The 14647-nt window shown below is 42.8% G+C and overlaps 1 protein-coding gene across 1 annotated transcript in view; it reads right to left on the bottom strand.

Moving 5' to 3' along the window:
* The window catches only part of PTPRN2 (protein tyrosine phosphatase receptor type N2), a 2458064-nt gene that overhangs the window by 1418457 nt on the left and 1024960 nt on the right, over nt 1-14647 (bottom strand). The window contains exon 8 of the mRNA XM_078663270.1: nt 4992-5029. Coding sequence (XP_078519396.1) covers nt 4992-5029 — 38 coding nt within the window. The remainder of the gene's footprint in view (nt 1-4991; nt 5030-14647) is intronic.

The following is a 14647-nucleotide window of genomic DNA, read 5'->3' on the forward strand; positions in this document are numbered from 1 at the left end:
CTTCGACGGCGTGTTTGAGTGTGGTTTTCAGGAGTATGCATCTGAGGTGGTTGCGTCCTGTCCTGGTGGGTGGATTGGTGGGTCTGTTGCTGGTGAAGCTGCAGTTCCGGCAGGAGAAGGGTCCATGGGTGCGCTTTGGGGTGGCATGGAAGCAGGAGTGTGTTTGTCCGGTGTTGAGTATGTGGAGGGTGCTGGCATCGTAGCTGAGTCGGGCATCGTAGTGTTCGCGGGGGCCAGGGGTTATGGCGCTAGGCGCGGTCCAGGCGTGGACAGGCGCAGACGGGCTTGCCTTCAGCCGCCATAAGAGGGTAGGTGGGAGGGAGGAGCAGCTGGGAGGAGGGAGTCGACCAATGGGTGCGGGGGCGGGGCCACACTGGAAGCAGCGGCGGGAAGCGGGACCGGCGAAGGAACGGAAGCCAAAACGGGCACAACAATCAGGGGGAATGAAAGGAGGAGGAAACAAGCACAAAATATATAGTACAAGACGGGCACAGCAATCAGGAGGAATGAAAGGGGGAGGTAACAGTCACAAAATATATAAAGTACAAAACGGGCACAACAATCAGGGGGAATGAAAGTTGGAGGAAACAAGCAATACAGTACAGGCAAAAACAGTAAAGGCAAAAACAGTCAAAACAACAGTGAAACAGCATAAGGTCACCGGATATTTAAAATAAACATGGCTTTCACCAATGCTGAAGGCACTTCTTAAACCGTAAGTCATACGGGTTCTTTCTAAGCACAGGTTAGGGTGTCTTGGTCCTGACGAAAGCCTCGCAACAAGCGAATGGAGGCAGAAACATGTTGAACACACCCTTTTCTTTTCTGTATTATGGATGTATCTGGTCCATTTAGCCAGTTTATGTAACATCCATCACACTGCTTTTAAGTTGTGCTTAGTTCTCCACGAATAAAGTTTGTTAATGGATGAGCTAAGAACTTTTTTAATCACTTTTCACTCATTCACACTTGCATCACAAAAAAACCTGCTCCGCTGTAATCAGGCATTGTAAAAAACCAGGGAGGCACTCGGCCTCTCTGGTGGGAACACAATGATGAAGCATGTCACCAACTAGGTTGGTCAGTGAGGGTTCTTTTAATAAACAAGTGACTTCTTGTACCATTTTTTCTTTTTCTCTGGGCCGCACGCTTTTGTTGTTTGTTTAATACTTCCCTTAGGGGGATTTAGAGTGACTCCTTATACTTCTCCCTCTCTCTCTTGTTGATTACATATAGAAATATAGTAGCCAAGACGTTAACCACATAAAAGTGTTACATTCCTATATAATCTACCTATTTTTCTAGCACTATTATTATACAGAATAGAATGTGTGCATTTTGCATCACCCCACCACCACTTTGGCCTTCTCCAGAGTAGCATCTTTTGCTGTATTTTTCAGCACTCTTTGTAAAAAGATTCCCTTCAAATGATCCACCACTTCTGTGGGTACGTTATGTATTTGAAGCAATAAATAGCACCTGTTATGGGATTTTGGGGAATAACTTGGATTTTGGTGCTTAACGCACCAAAATCTGCATGGTACCGTAAATACCGTAAACCATTGACTTGTCTTTCTGGCAGGTTTAACTTACTGAAATTTAACAGAGGATGAGAAATTTAGCACACCCTGTAAATTACCTGATGCAGTAAATATCCCACAAACTCAGCATTCTTATCCCAGGGGAATACGCAGGGGTCAGAAAATTCAGAACGACTTGTAATCAGCAATATAGAGTGACTTTTTGGTATTCTGTTAACTGTTTCTCCATAAACACAATACAGAAAAAAAACCTGTGCCAATATCTCGTATGTTCGTTCCATGACGTTTTCTCCCACAGATGCACGAATCCTTACTTGTAATCAATGAAGCACCAGAAAACGTGGGTATACATATGTTTACTAAGTAAAGTCAGCTTTTTTGTTCAATCAAGTTGATCAAATTCCCAGAACTACATCATATTGTAAAAAGAGTGTCAACCCTATCCTTTGTCAGCCAAAGCCAGGCGGCTTTAAAAAGTGTTCAGTAGTTTGGTCCCAAACTATCAGGGGTATGTGGTGTAGTGATTTTGATTTCCAACTATGTAAGTCCACAATATGAGACTTTATAGAATGTTCATTATATGGCCAGGGGGTGCTTGTCCATATTAAAATCTGCATAACTACTAACTGCGTTAGCTAGTCCTATTTGATATGCACCCTGAATATCAACCACAGAATTTCAATGGGACATATTATCATGGAAAACATTTTGGGAAAAAATATACTTTCTGGTAAGTAAGCCTAGATCTTTATACATAACTCCACATATATGTACTTATGCAGTAGAAATATTTTCAAGGTACGTAGATGTGGAGTTTGAAACAGTGAATCCATACTTTTCTATATACACTAACCATTCAAAATGTTATCCCTCGATAGTCGGACCTCGATACTCTTATATCACGTTATTCAGTACTGCAATAATTCCATTTAGATACAGTAAATGGCTTTAAATCTTGAATATATATTTTGAATATGCTGCCCCGTCCTAAGCATGGACACCAAGTTTAAATAAAGCAAAATATTTGAACAAGCAAATACATGAAAAGGGTCTATTCTGTTCTTCATTCGTGAAACAAATCAAGTAATGTAATGTAATGTATCATAGTATGCTGGAATTTACTCTTAAAGGTTTAAATAAACGAAACAAACCCTCTAGCATACCGACCGTTAAACGAAGGACTTGGCATAAAATCACTGTAGAAACAGTGAAGGAAGTCTGGATTGAGCCCGTAATACTGGACTCCGATAAGATTGGATCAGCTTTGTCTAAATTTGATACCACCTTATCTGACATGCTGAACCATCTGGCCCCTTTAAGAACAGTTAAACAACCGTCTGTGGCCAAGAGGGATATATGGTACACTGAATCCTTAAAATTGGAAAAGCAAAGGTGTAGGAAGCTGGAAAAACTCTGGAGGAAAACTCATACCAGTGAAAATAAGATCAACTATCAAAAAGCAATGTCTGCTTACTATAAAAATATTAAGCAGGCAAGAAAGAATAGCATTAATGCACAGTTAGAGGTAGCTGGTAATTCCTCCAGAGAGTTGTATAAAATCTTAGACACTTTCACTAAACCAACTGTATGTGAAAGTCCAGACGAATTCTCACAACTTTTGTGCAATAACACCTCCCAATTTTTTGAGGACAAAATTTTGATAATTTATAAAAAAATTATCACTGCCCAATACCCCAGTGATCCGGAGTATTCCAGTATAAATCATCTTCCTGATACATCTAGAGGTGTTCTACTCACCTTCCCTGAGATTAGTTATAGTGACACTCAAACACTAATAAACAATATGAAAACAGGATCCCCTCTTGATTTGATACCAGCTAAACTAACTGTCACCTTGAATAAAATTCTTTGCCCCACAATTCAAAAGATTCTAAACCTTTCTTTTAAAGAAGGTCAGCTCCCTCGGCAGTGGAAGGAGGCAGTTGTGAACCCAATACAGAAGAACACGGCCTTACCATGGACAGAACTCTCCAACCTCCGTCCCATCTCTCTCCTACCTTTTTTAGGTAAATTAGCCGAGAAGCATGTAAACATCCATGTTTCCAGGTTCATAGAGGCGACAGGGGGCCTGGACCCATCACAATCTGGGTTCAGGCCCAACTACAGCACAGAATCAGCGCTCCTCTCCGTGACTGATAACATCAAGATGTCACAGGATAGAGGAGGATCGATGATTCTGGTGCTGTTAGACCTGTCGGCAGCCTTTGATACTGTGTCTCATGAGATTCTTCTCGGCCGATTGCAGAGAGTGGGTATTGGAGGATTGGCACTGTCCTGGTTGGAGAGCTTTCTCTCCGGCCGCTCACAATCTGTTAGCATGGGACCCTATCGTTCCACCTCGAGGGTACTCACTAAGGGGGTGCCACAGGGCTCATGTCTAAGCCCCACATTATTTAATGTGTATGTGGCCCCCCTTGCAGCGATTGTGAGAAGGTTTGGGTTCACACCAGTGTCATACGCTGATGACACCCAGCTGCTCTTCCCTTTCAACTCTCTTACGCCCGATGTGAAGAACAAATTTGCTGAGGGCATGAGAGCAGTGTCCCACTGGATGGCTACCAACTGCCTCCAGTGTAACGTCGGGAAGACCGAGGTAATGCTATTTGGGAAAGCTAGCATGCTCTGGTCTCCCGACTGGTGGCCTCTAGATCTTGGCCCCGTCCCATGCCCAAAGCCAATTGTTAAGAACTTGGGGGTAAAACTGGATCAGACCTTGAGTTTAAAGGAACATGCTAACTATGTTACAGGAGCCTGTTTTAGAACAATTGGCCAGTTAAGGCGAATCTTCCCTATGCTGCCTGACAATCACAAGAAGACCCTTGTACAGGCACTGGTGATAAGTCGCCTAGACTACTGCAACGGCCTCCTCATATCAGCAAACGAGGAGGCGTTAAATCGTTTGCAGGTGGTCCAAAATACGGCAGCCAGATTAATTCTAAATGCTCCCGCAAGGACCCCGTCCAAACCTCTGTTAAGTCACCTTCATTGGTTGCCCATACGACAACGTATCACATTTAAAATCTGTTGCCTAGTGCACAAATGTCTCTATGGGCAAGGCCCCAGATATCTGGCACAAAAATTTCAGATATACAAACCTGAACGTTTATTACGTTCTAGCAACCAATGTCTACTGGAAATCCCCACTGTAAAAAAAGTCAGACAAGGTGGACGTGCCCTATCATTTATAGGCCCAACCATGTGGAATAAACTTCCATCTGACCTAAGACACAATGACAACCATTTATGTTTTAGGAAGGCCTTAAAAACTCTTCTGTTTCAGATAGCATAACCCTCCCTGTGGCTTCCGCAGAGACAATATACTTTAGAACTTTTGCGAGCAAAGCGCGGAGATACCTCATGGGTCGATTCTAGCGCGATATAAGCAATTAAATAAATAAATAAATGTACAATCCATAAATACACACTTACTTTATCTTCACCTGCAGTATCTTCATTTGGTCCATCCTCTGTAAAAAAAAAGAAGAAGGAAAAAAAAGGAACTGAATACTCAGTGTATAAGGTATTTGACAACAGCAACAAAATTTAGGAGTCCGGAAAGAATAAGTTCATACCATAGAAACAATATTAGCTGTGCATTTTGAGTGAGCATTTACTGCTTTCAGAAGAATATTCAAACTCAGATTGGAATAGTGATATAAGTCTGCTGTGCTGCTCATTATCTCAGCATAAATGCTCATTAACTTATTCTGACCTGATTTGCAAACAGAGGTATGACAACAATATCATGGCACGCCATTATCACATAATCGTATTTCTCTTTAGCCAGGCTCCAGAAGCAGAGTTTTTCTGAGGTTTCATCCTGAATATTTGTTAAATTGTTTGAGCTAATAAAGGGTGGGCAATGTTTTTCCATATAATATTTGTTAAACAAAATGTGTTCTACAAAATCCAAAGTAAAATATTGTACATATTCTTATCATGAAGCATGCAGGTACCATGTTGGTGTTTTACTAATGGCTAAGGGGCTGATTTAGAATTTGGCAGAAGCCCACCAACCAGCCAGGTCAATGGGGGCTATGGCCTCCGATTCCCTGGTGGAAGTCTGCTTCAGGGGCGTAACACAGGCCCCCGCAGCCAACGCGGTGCGGGGGGCCCCTAGCTCCAAGGGGCCCCCTCGGCACTGCACTCAGGCCGGAGAGCTCCAGATTGAGCCTGGAGGGGGTCCCCCTAAGTACCGTGCAGGGAGGCACCCTCACTTTTCGTTACGCCAGTGGTCTGCTTGCCATATTTACGTGTCCCAACCAGATAAATTCGGATCAATGTGTCTTCTATGGCACTGAAGCTTTGCCCAGCGGGGACCATGCTTAACTGGCTGACCTGCCAATTTATTTGTTTTTCAATAATAAACTTAATCACAAACGCCAACCTCCCGCCTGGGAGTTTGTTCTTAAAAACTCAAAATAATGGCCCATAAGCTGAGAATTGTTATCCCAGAACACGGGGCAGTGGCCCTGGCTATAGGGGACAAAACAATCTAAGACCTCACCAGGACTGAAGACTTGCTGACCTTCCCTGTCCTTCAACTATAAGTAGTATTTCAAAACCAGAAAGTTTACTGACCGATGGGACACCGAACTTTCAAAACATTCGAAGAACACATGAAAATAAACAAACATGGCGTGTGCTTAAACATTGTTAATAGGTTAATTATATATTAATATCAGTAATATTTGAAACAAAGAAGAGTGGGAGTCTGAAGTAAATGTGTGTTATATATTTTATTATTTAAACCTCTTAAAAGCCTAGAAAGGCAAACAGCAATTTTAGATTTCAATCAGATCACAGGTTTTTATATAATGGATTCGAACAGCAAGAACAAAAAAAACTGCTTTCCCTGGGTGTTCATGTTTTTTCATATGAATGCACAGGAATTTAACCATTTTGAAAGAGAGAGGCGTTATGCAGTTTCCTTTTTGGCCAAACGGATTACCATAATGTCTTAGCCAAACTAATTACAATTTCCAAAGTCCACTTCCCACCCACCAGCTATTAGGTCCTATTTTTTTTTACCAATTACAAAACATAACTTGCTTTTTATACAGTGCTTCATGTAGTGCATCTGTGCTTTTTATAAGCAGTGGTTGCCGATGGGGGCCACCTGCCCTTATTTTTGGAGACTGGTACTTATTTTTCTCAAAAAGATATTTACCTAGCTCAGGACAGAAAAAACACACAAATCAGAATGACAGATTAAGAGAAAGACGGAAAATAGTAACAAAAAGAGAAAGCAGGAACCTGCAAGAGTGAAATAAAGGGGCAGGGAGTGTCTGGTAGTGGATTAAAGAAGCAAGAGGGGGATTTAAGACTTCTAGCCATGGTATTCCCAACGTCGACATTTAATTGCACTGGCTGAAAGCTTCTTAGCAGAGCTTTGGGTACCAGCACTCTTCCTTTTCCAAACTAAGCACTGGAGGCAGGATGAAAAGGGTGAAAAGAGGATCCCAAAAAGGAAACAAAATTAAATTGTTATGCAAAGAATGAAGAGCGAACAGAACAAGAGATAGACATGGCCTAGGAGAGATCACAGATGACTGAATCAGGAGGGAAGCATGGGAAAGCTGCTAGGTGGTGGAGAGAGTGAAAGAAGGAAGAAAAGAGGAACAAACCTGGAAAAAAGGTAGGAGGAAGGGGTGTAGCAGCAAAATGTTTTAAGAGGGAGCTGGTAGTGAATGGAGGATTGCATTGTGCTTGTTTTCTGACTCGTTAAAATGAGTCAAGCACCAAGCTCAACTAAAAGCCATTGAAACACCTTTGACAGGTGTTGTGGCAACTGTGGCAAAATGCAAAAAGTCTTCAACCATTTATTTTTTGTCTGTCCAGTGCCTTTCTCAGAGCTAAATACATCACCACTTCTGGTGATGTCACTTCCAGTGATGTCACATATCTGAAAGTTCATACCATTTAGTTCAGCCCCCTTGTGGAAATTTTGAAGTTGACTCCTCTCTTGTTCCCTGTTTAGAACATGTCAGTTTTTGCCTGGTGTCTGCAAACAGGAAAAAATGCACATCAGAACCAGCCACGGCCCGTGGAGGGAGTTCTGGTGGGACAGAAAGGAGGGGCGGGGGAGGGGCAGGGTGGGGGTGCTAAAAACCGGAATATGGATAACTGAAGGTAAGTAAAGAATTTAATTAATAAAATGAATTTCGTAGCGAGCCCTGCATCACAAAATGTGATGCACCGCGTGCTACGAAATTCGTTCTATTAATTAAATTGTTTACTTACCTTCAATTATCCGTATTCCGGTTTTTAGCACCCCCCACCCTGCCCCTCTCCCGCCCCGCCTTTCTGCCCCACCAGAACTCCCTCCACAGGCCGAGCTTGATCAGAACGACTGGCATCAATAAGGTGGTGTTTTGATGTATATTAGTCAACTGTGCTTTGGTAGATGGGCAGTGGATCAAAGGTTTCAGCTGGTGGAGGTGTGGGAGCTGATACCCAATAATCTATTGAACCCCAATAACCAAGACACCCGATCAGTTTTTCTTCGTTGATCTAGCGGCAAGTGACCCCACCCTCTACTGTTATCCATAATTCAGTTAGCAGAGTACAAATCAAATAGGTACTGGGATGACTCAATAACTGAGTTCTAGATCATGGAAAAGTTTAAAAGTTTTATAACAGAATTCTATATATATATGTGATGATACAGAAGAATGCAATAAAGGCCATAAAGGCTCAACTACAAAATCTGAACAACAGAATAATAATCCTAAATTAGGCAGTTAAATCCCTCTTGGTTCTAAAAGTCATACTCATAAATAGTACAGACAACATTCTTAGGGTGGAGAGAAAGTCTCAAGTATATCGGATAGAGTCTCATAAGGAAAATGAGAAGTCTCACCCGAACCTTCAAAACCAGGGATTTTTATACATGTTACCCATAAACATTTAGTATAGCATAGCATGATCATGGTTACCTCATATTGGACAAATCGGAAACAAATGCTTAATAAACAATGACCATTAACACTAACACATTTTTAAGGTAAGAGAAATCTTCCATTTGCTTTTCATCAGCTGCTCTACAGAGATGCAGAATTCAACATGAAACATTTCTCAGACAAAGATTCATTCAAAATGTCCTTTTACAGGCTGACAGTGGAACTTCCAGCAGAAGTCCTTCAAAATGATACATAGAGAACACAGTGACAGATTCCTTCACAATACATACTTTCTAAGGACAGCTACCATCTAGGTCAAAGCACTTTGTGCTCTGCAGAAAGTGTGAGGAGAGTAGACTTGCAGCTTGTCACCGATTGGAAGGGGAAATGAGCAGGAAGACAGAACACTAGAAACTGCATCCATGTTAGTAAAATGGTCCCACTCATGAAACTGTAGCATAACTATGATACATTATTAATCACTTTTCTAGACCATAACGTTAATATAATTTTAGGTACAACATCACAAATTCATTGGTTACAACTCTCCGCATCATAAAAATAATAAATTTTTGCAGATAATATGGCACCCTAAACTGCACATTTGAAGAGGCTACGTTAAAGTCAGCTAAGACTCTGCTGTCAGAAACCTAGGGGCACATTAGCAAGAACCTTGTTAAAATGGCGATAATGGGCTTGCTAATATGTGTTATAGAATTCCAATAGAAGCCCAGATTAGATGTGCAGGACATCTAACCCGGGCTTCTATTGGAATTCTATAACGCATATTAGCAAGCCCATTATCACCATTTTAGCGGCAGTTTCCTGCCGCTAAAACAGCGATCATTTTAACGAGGTTCTTGCTAATATGCCCCTAGACTGTTCCCATGACTGTAAAAGAAGCGGAGGGGTTGCCAGAGCAGTGAAAAGTGCTCTCACCACATTTGTGCCAGTCTTTAAATGAGGCCCTAAGTTTGAATGTCACATAAAGTTTTTAAATTATTTTACTTATACCAAATCAGGTTGTAGAAAAAAGTGCTCAGCTGTTTATTTTGTGAGGAACTTCCAACTGTTCATTGCTACAGAGTACTTCCCTTTTTCCGAACAAGGCATATCTGAAGTCTAGAAGTGTGCAATACCCATCAGTATCATTGTGGTTTATGGCGTTTATTACGTATACTTCTAATGACCATAATTTTTAAGGTACCAATACTAAATTATTATTGATTCTAGTTTTTTTTTCTAATCCCATCAGGACATTGCTGTTTAAAATGTATAGAGTGAGCACAAGATAAAAAATTGTATGAGAACAAAAATAAACACCACAATTGGTCTAGAAAGAATAAGTCAAAGCTCCTCACTAGACTTATTAAATGCTTTTTGAAAAAAAGGGCTTTTTCTATGAAAAAAGTTTGCCTTTCGTTTTTTAGTAAAAAAGAAGAAAGTTCTTTAGACAAATCTATTTGGGATCAGTTACATAGTTCAGATAGAAGAAATAGTATATTGTATATTGTCATTTGGAATCTAACAACTTCGACTTTTAAATATCAAAGCTACTTGAACTTATAGTTTAGTTATTACCCATGGTTATGTTGAATTTAGTAAGGACACAGAGATCAATATCATTGATAAAACGTAGGTGACATTCGATGACAGCTAGACCCAAATACAGTCAAAGTACATAGGAAACTCAATTATATCTGATTGTTTAAAATTAGAATTTACAAGGCAGAAAGAATCCTATACATTCCATTGGTGATGGTATTACTAACTTGCAATTCAGAAAATTCACTTAGATATAGAAACTGTGGCAGCAAAATCATGCACAGCATCATATTGAAACAAAGTAATTCATCTATAGAAGGTATGTACGATGTGGGGCTTTCCCTTATGGCACATAGAGTGTTTTTACTCATAAATAACAAAAACAAAAGTTTGATCTATGTCAATGAAATATATTACTCTATTTTGACGTTGAGTGTTGTGCTTTTGATGAGGGTCATATTGCATATGAGTAACATGTGGTCAGAGTCGGACTTGGTTAGAAAATATGCCTGGGTACCAAAATTAAAGTGGCCCAATTAGCAAATCAGATAGCTAAAAAAGTAGCCCACATTTGCAAATGGGGGTCATTTTGACACACTGTACAGGTGTTAGCAAGGTTTAGGACACTGCATTCATTTGTACTTGCTCCAGGCAATGTTTATGATAATAGCAAGAAAATCAACGGTAAACATCTGCCCAGTAAACCATATAAGATACCCTGATCTGTCAGAGAAGAGCTTTGGGCATTTCCGGAGTGCCCTATAGGCCAGCGCAACCTTACCTGTGGTAGCTTGTAATATGTGTTGCGTACCATTACATGATTTGTAGGCCGCCTCGATTTCTGCATACTTATAAGGTATTATTTTATGCTACAAGTTACCAATAGAACGGTGTGCTTTTAGAGACCAAACAACTATTTTTGCTTTTTGGCATTTTTAAAATAATATTGGTGATGGCCCAACAGCTCCCCCAAAAACAATGTTTTGCAAAATCAATGATGAACAAAACAAACATTGGCAAAACCAAAAGACTGGCAGTCAATGCAAGACATAATGGACCTGATTCATAAAGGTAAGTTTACACTTTTGTGTAAGTTTAGGATTGTTTCCTAATCATAAAGATATTTTATGAGTAGTATTTTTACGACTGCAGAGACTTTACATATAAAAGATAGATCTGTCCTAAATAATCAGCAACTTACATAAAAGTGTACATATACCTTTGTGAATCAGGCCCACAGGTTTTGCCTATGTCTGTTAACAAATATGGCTCTGTGCTGCTTTCTTCCCCTAGTGCAATGCAGTAACTTTGATTGCTGTGTTCTACATTCAATACATCTTCTCCAAATGTGAACAGGCCCACGATTTGGGCCAAGCCTTTTCAGTAATTGAAACCCAGTATGATCAAGCCGTGTTCAGACGGTTCCGACACCAGGATTTCTGCTGCAGATACCCAGAAGCTGAATATAAGAAATAAAGCACACTAGTGAGGATAATCGAATTTTACTCTCCCCCTGCTCTACCTACTCAGACTGTAGTACATTATATTTCCTGTTGCTACTGTTTTACCCTCTACTCTCCTGGAGGAGGACTCCACCAGGTCAATATACTGGATGCAAGGGACAGTTGTGAGTCCTATCATATTGACAGTCTTGCATTGTTCCAATATGAATAAAAAGGGAAAGGTTGACTAGGGCAATTGTGAGCCCTGCTGCAAACTTCTCTCTAAAAGACCACAATACAATGAAACAAAATAGTAATTAGGTGCTGCAGAAAGAAATAATATTACGGTTTTCAAAGTTTAGGAGACACATATACTCTTAGATTTAGAGTCATGATTTTCTGTTTGTTGTCAGAAACCTGATGTGACATTCAGTGGTGGCTCGTAGGGAACGGTAGCGGGGGTAGAAAATAAAAAAATAAAGAAAACGTACCTGGTGGTTGTCTTGTAGGCCGCCGCCTCTCCGTCACCTCTCGTTGTTGCAGGAAGCACCCAGGCTCCCTAAGCTAATGACAATGCTGCAATGCAGTGTTGTGATTGGTTCCCCTAAGTTCCCCTTAGCTAATCACTATGCTGCATTGCAGCATTGTGATAGGTCTGAGCACCATGGTTTGGTGCTCAGACAGGGAAAGGAAGCCTGTGCATGTTCCCCACCAGGCTGTGTAATACAGCCTGGTTGGGAACACGCAAAGTGTGCATGAACGTTTGTGCCGGCCCAAGACAGTCGGTCAAACTTTGATGCGCACTTTAAGTGTGCTCACCACTCTTCCCCTGGTCCCTGCTCTGGTCAGCCCTGCCCCTCCCGCACCTAAGAACAGAAAACCAAATCAAAATACAGTTTCGTTATGATCATTTACATTTTCCTCTGCACTGCTCTTAAAGCAGTGGGGCGACGCTCCTCTGCCTTAGCGGATGAGCGGCCCCTGGTGACATTATGTTTTTATTACGCAAAGCATACAGGCACACAATGTATAAAGCTAGACTTTTTTTTTAAAGCTCCCATGAGAGCCTGAAAGTGACATTTTATTTTAAATGGTGCGTTTTCTACAGTACACAACAAGATTTGAATTTGAATCTACAGTATTTATTTTGTCAATTTGTAAGCAAAGAGTAATACTGCTGTTTTCAGGAACAATTGATCTTTTAATTCAAGCTCCCATGTACCAGAGCTAGTTCATTTTCTCTCTCCTCTGATAGTTTGCAATCTTGTTGCCGTTTTACAAGAACAAAGATCTAATCAATCACCCTAAATCAATATAGAAACTAAAGATGAAGCAAAGACCAACAACGTGGCTTTTCCCCAATCGTTTTCTTCAACTTTCTACCACCCCTGCCTGATATTGCGGTCAGGAACTCCGAAAAATCAATCAATCAATCATTTGTAAAGCGCACTACATACCCGCGAGGGTCTCAAGGCGCTGGGGGGGGCGCTACTGATCGAACAGCCAGGTCTTGAGTATCCTCCTGAAGGTCAGCAGGTCTTGGGTCTGTCGTAGGCTCAGTGGGAGGGTGTTCCATGTCTTGGTGGCGAGGTGGGAGAAGGATCTCCCACTGGTGGTTGTTCTTCGGATGCGCGGGACGGTGGCGAGTGAGAGGTCGGCGGTGCGTAGCTGGCTGTTGGGGATGTAGAAGGAGAGCCGTCTGTTGAGGTAGGCTGGGTCGGTCTTGTAGAGTGCCTTGTGTGCGTGGGTGAGGAGCTTGAACGATATCCTCTTGTTGACAGGAAGCCAGTGCAGGTTTCTCAGGTGGGAGTGATGTGGCCGTGGCATGGTACGTCGAGGATCAGTCGTGCCGAGGTGTTTGAATGTGTTGTAGTCGTTTGATGAGCTTGATCGAGGCTCCCGGTTAGAGGGCGTTTCCGTAGTCGAGCCTGCTACTGAGAGGGCCTGGGTGACTGTCTTTCTTGTATCTGTCGGGATCCATCTGTAGATCATGCGGAGGGTGTTTAAGCAGGAGGAGGAGACGGCGTTGACTTGCTTGGTCATTGAGCGCGTTGAATCGAGGATGATTCCCAGGTTGCGTGCATGATCGGTGGGTGTCGGGGCTGCCGCCAGTGCCGTCGGCCACCAGGAGTTGTCCCAGGCTGAAGGGTTGGAGCCGAGGATGAGGACCTCCGTCTTGTTCGAGTTCAGCTTCAGACGGCTGGTCTTCATCCAGTCGGCGACGGCCTTCATTCCTTTGGGGAGGTTGGCTTTGGCGGTGATGGGGTCCTTGGTGAGGGAGTGTTGTCAGCGTAGGAGATTATGTTGAGGTCGTGCTGTCGGGCTACGTGTGCGAACGGGCCATGTAAATGTTGAACAGCGTCGGGCTGAGGGAGGATCCCTGGGGTACACCACAGATGATCTTAGAGACTTTGGAACGGAATGTGGAGACGGACGCTCTGGGTTCTACCGAGTAGGAAGGAGGTGGTCATATCCAGAGCCTTGTCTCGTATCCCTGCGGCGTGGAGGCGTGCGTGTAGTGTGCGGTGGCAGACGGTGTCGAAGGCGGCAGAGAGGTCTAGGAGGATGAGTGCTGCGGTCTCGCCGTTGTCCAGTAGGGTCCTGATGTCATCGGTGGCGGCGATGAGGGCAGTCTCAGTGCTGTGGTTGCTGCGGAACCCTGACTGGGAAGGGTCCAGGATTCTGTTTTCACTTCTAGGTATCGGGTTAGCTGTTTGTTGACGGTTTCCTCAATGACCTTGCCTGGGAAGGGGAGCAGAGAGATGGGCCGGAAGTTCTTGAGGACTCTTGGGTCTGCCTTAGGTTTTTTGAGTAGGGCGTTGATCTCGGCGTGTTTCCAGATCTCTGGGAAGGTCGTGGTCTTCAGGGAGAGATTGATGATGTTGCGCAGGTGGGGTGCGATGGAGCTGCTTGCTCTGTTGAAGACCTGGTTCGGGAATGGGTCTGACGGAGAGTGGATTGTGCGCATGGTCTTGATGGTGTCATCGATGCTCACGCTGGCCTAGGCTAGCAGGGGGTCATGGTCGATAGTGTGCGGAGGGTCTGTTGGGTTGCTGTCTGTTGGGGCTGTCTGGGTGTTGAAGCTGTCGTGGATGTCTGCTATCTTGCGGTGGAAGAAGGTGGCGAGGAAGTCGCAAAGGGCTTGCGACGGCAGGATGTCGTTGGAGTTGGAGCTGGGGTTGGAGAGTTCCTTCAC

The sequence above is a fragment of the Lissotriton helveticus genome, chromosome 10 (assembly GCF_964261635.1).
Source record: "Lissotriton helveticus chromosome 10, aLisHel1.1, whole genome shotgun sequence".
Classification (NCBI taxonomy): Eukaryota; Metazoa; Chordata; class Amphibia; order Caudata; family Salamandridae; genus Lissotriton; species Lissotriton helveticus.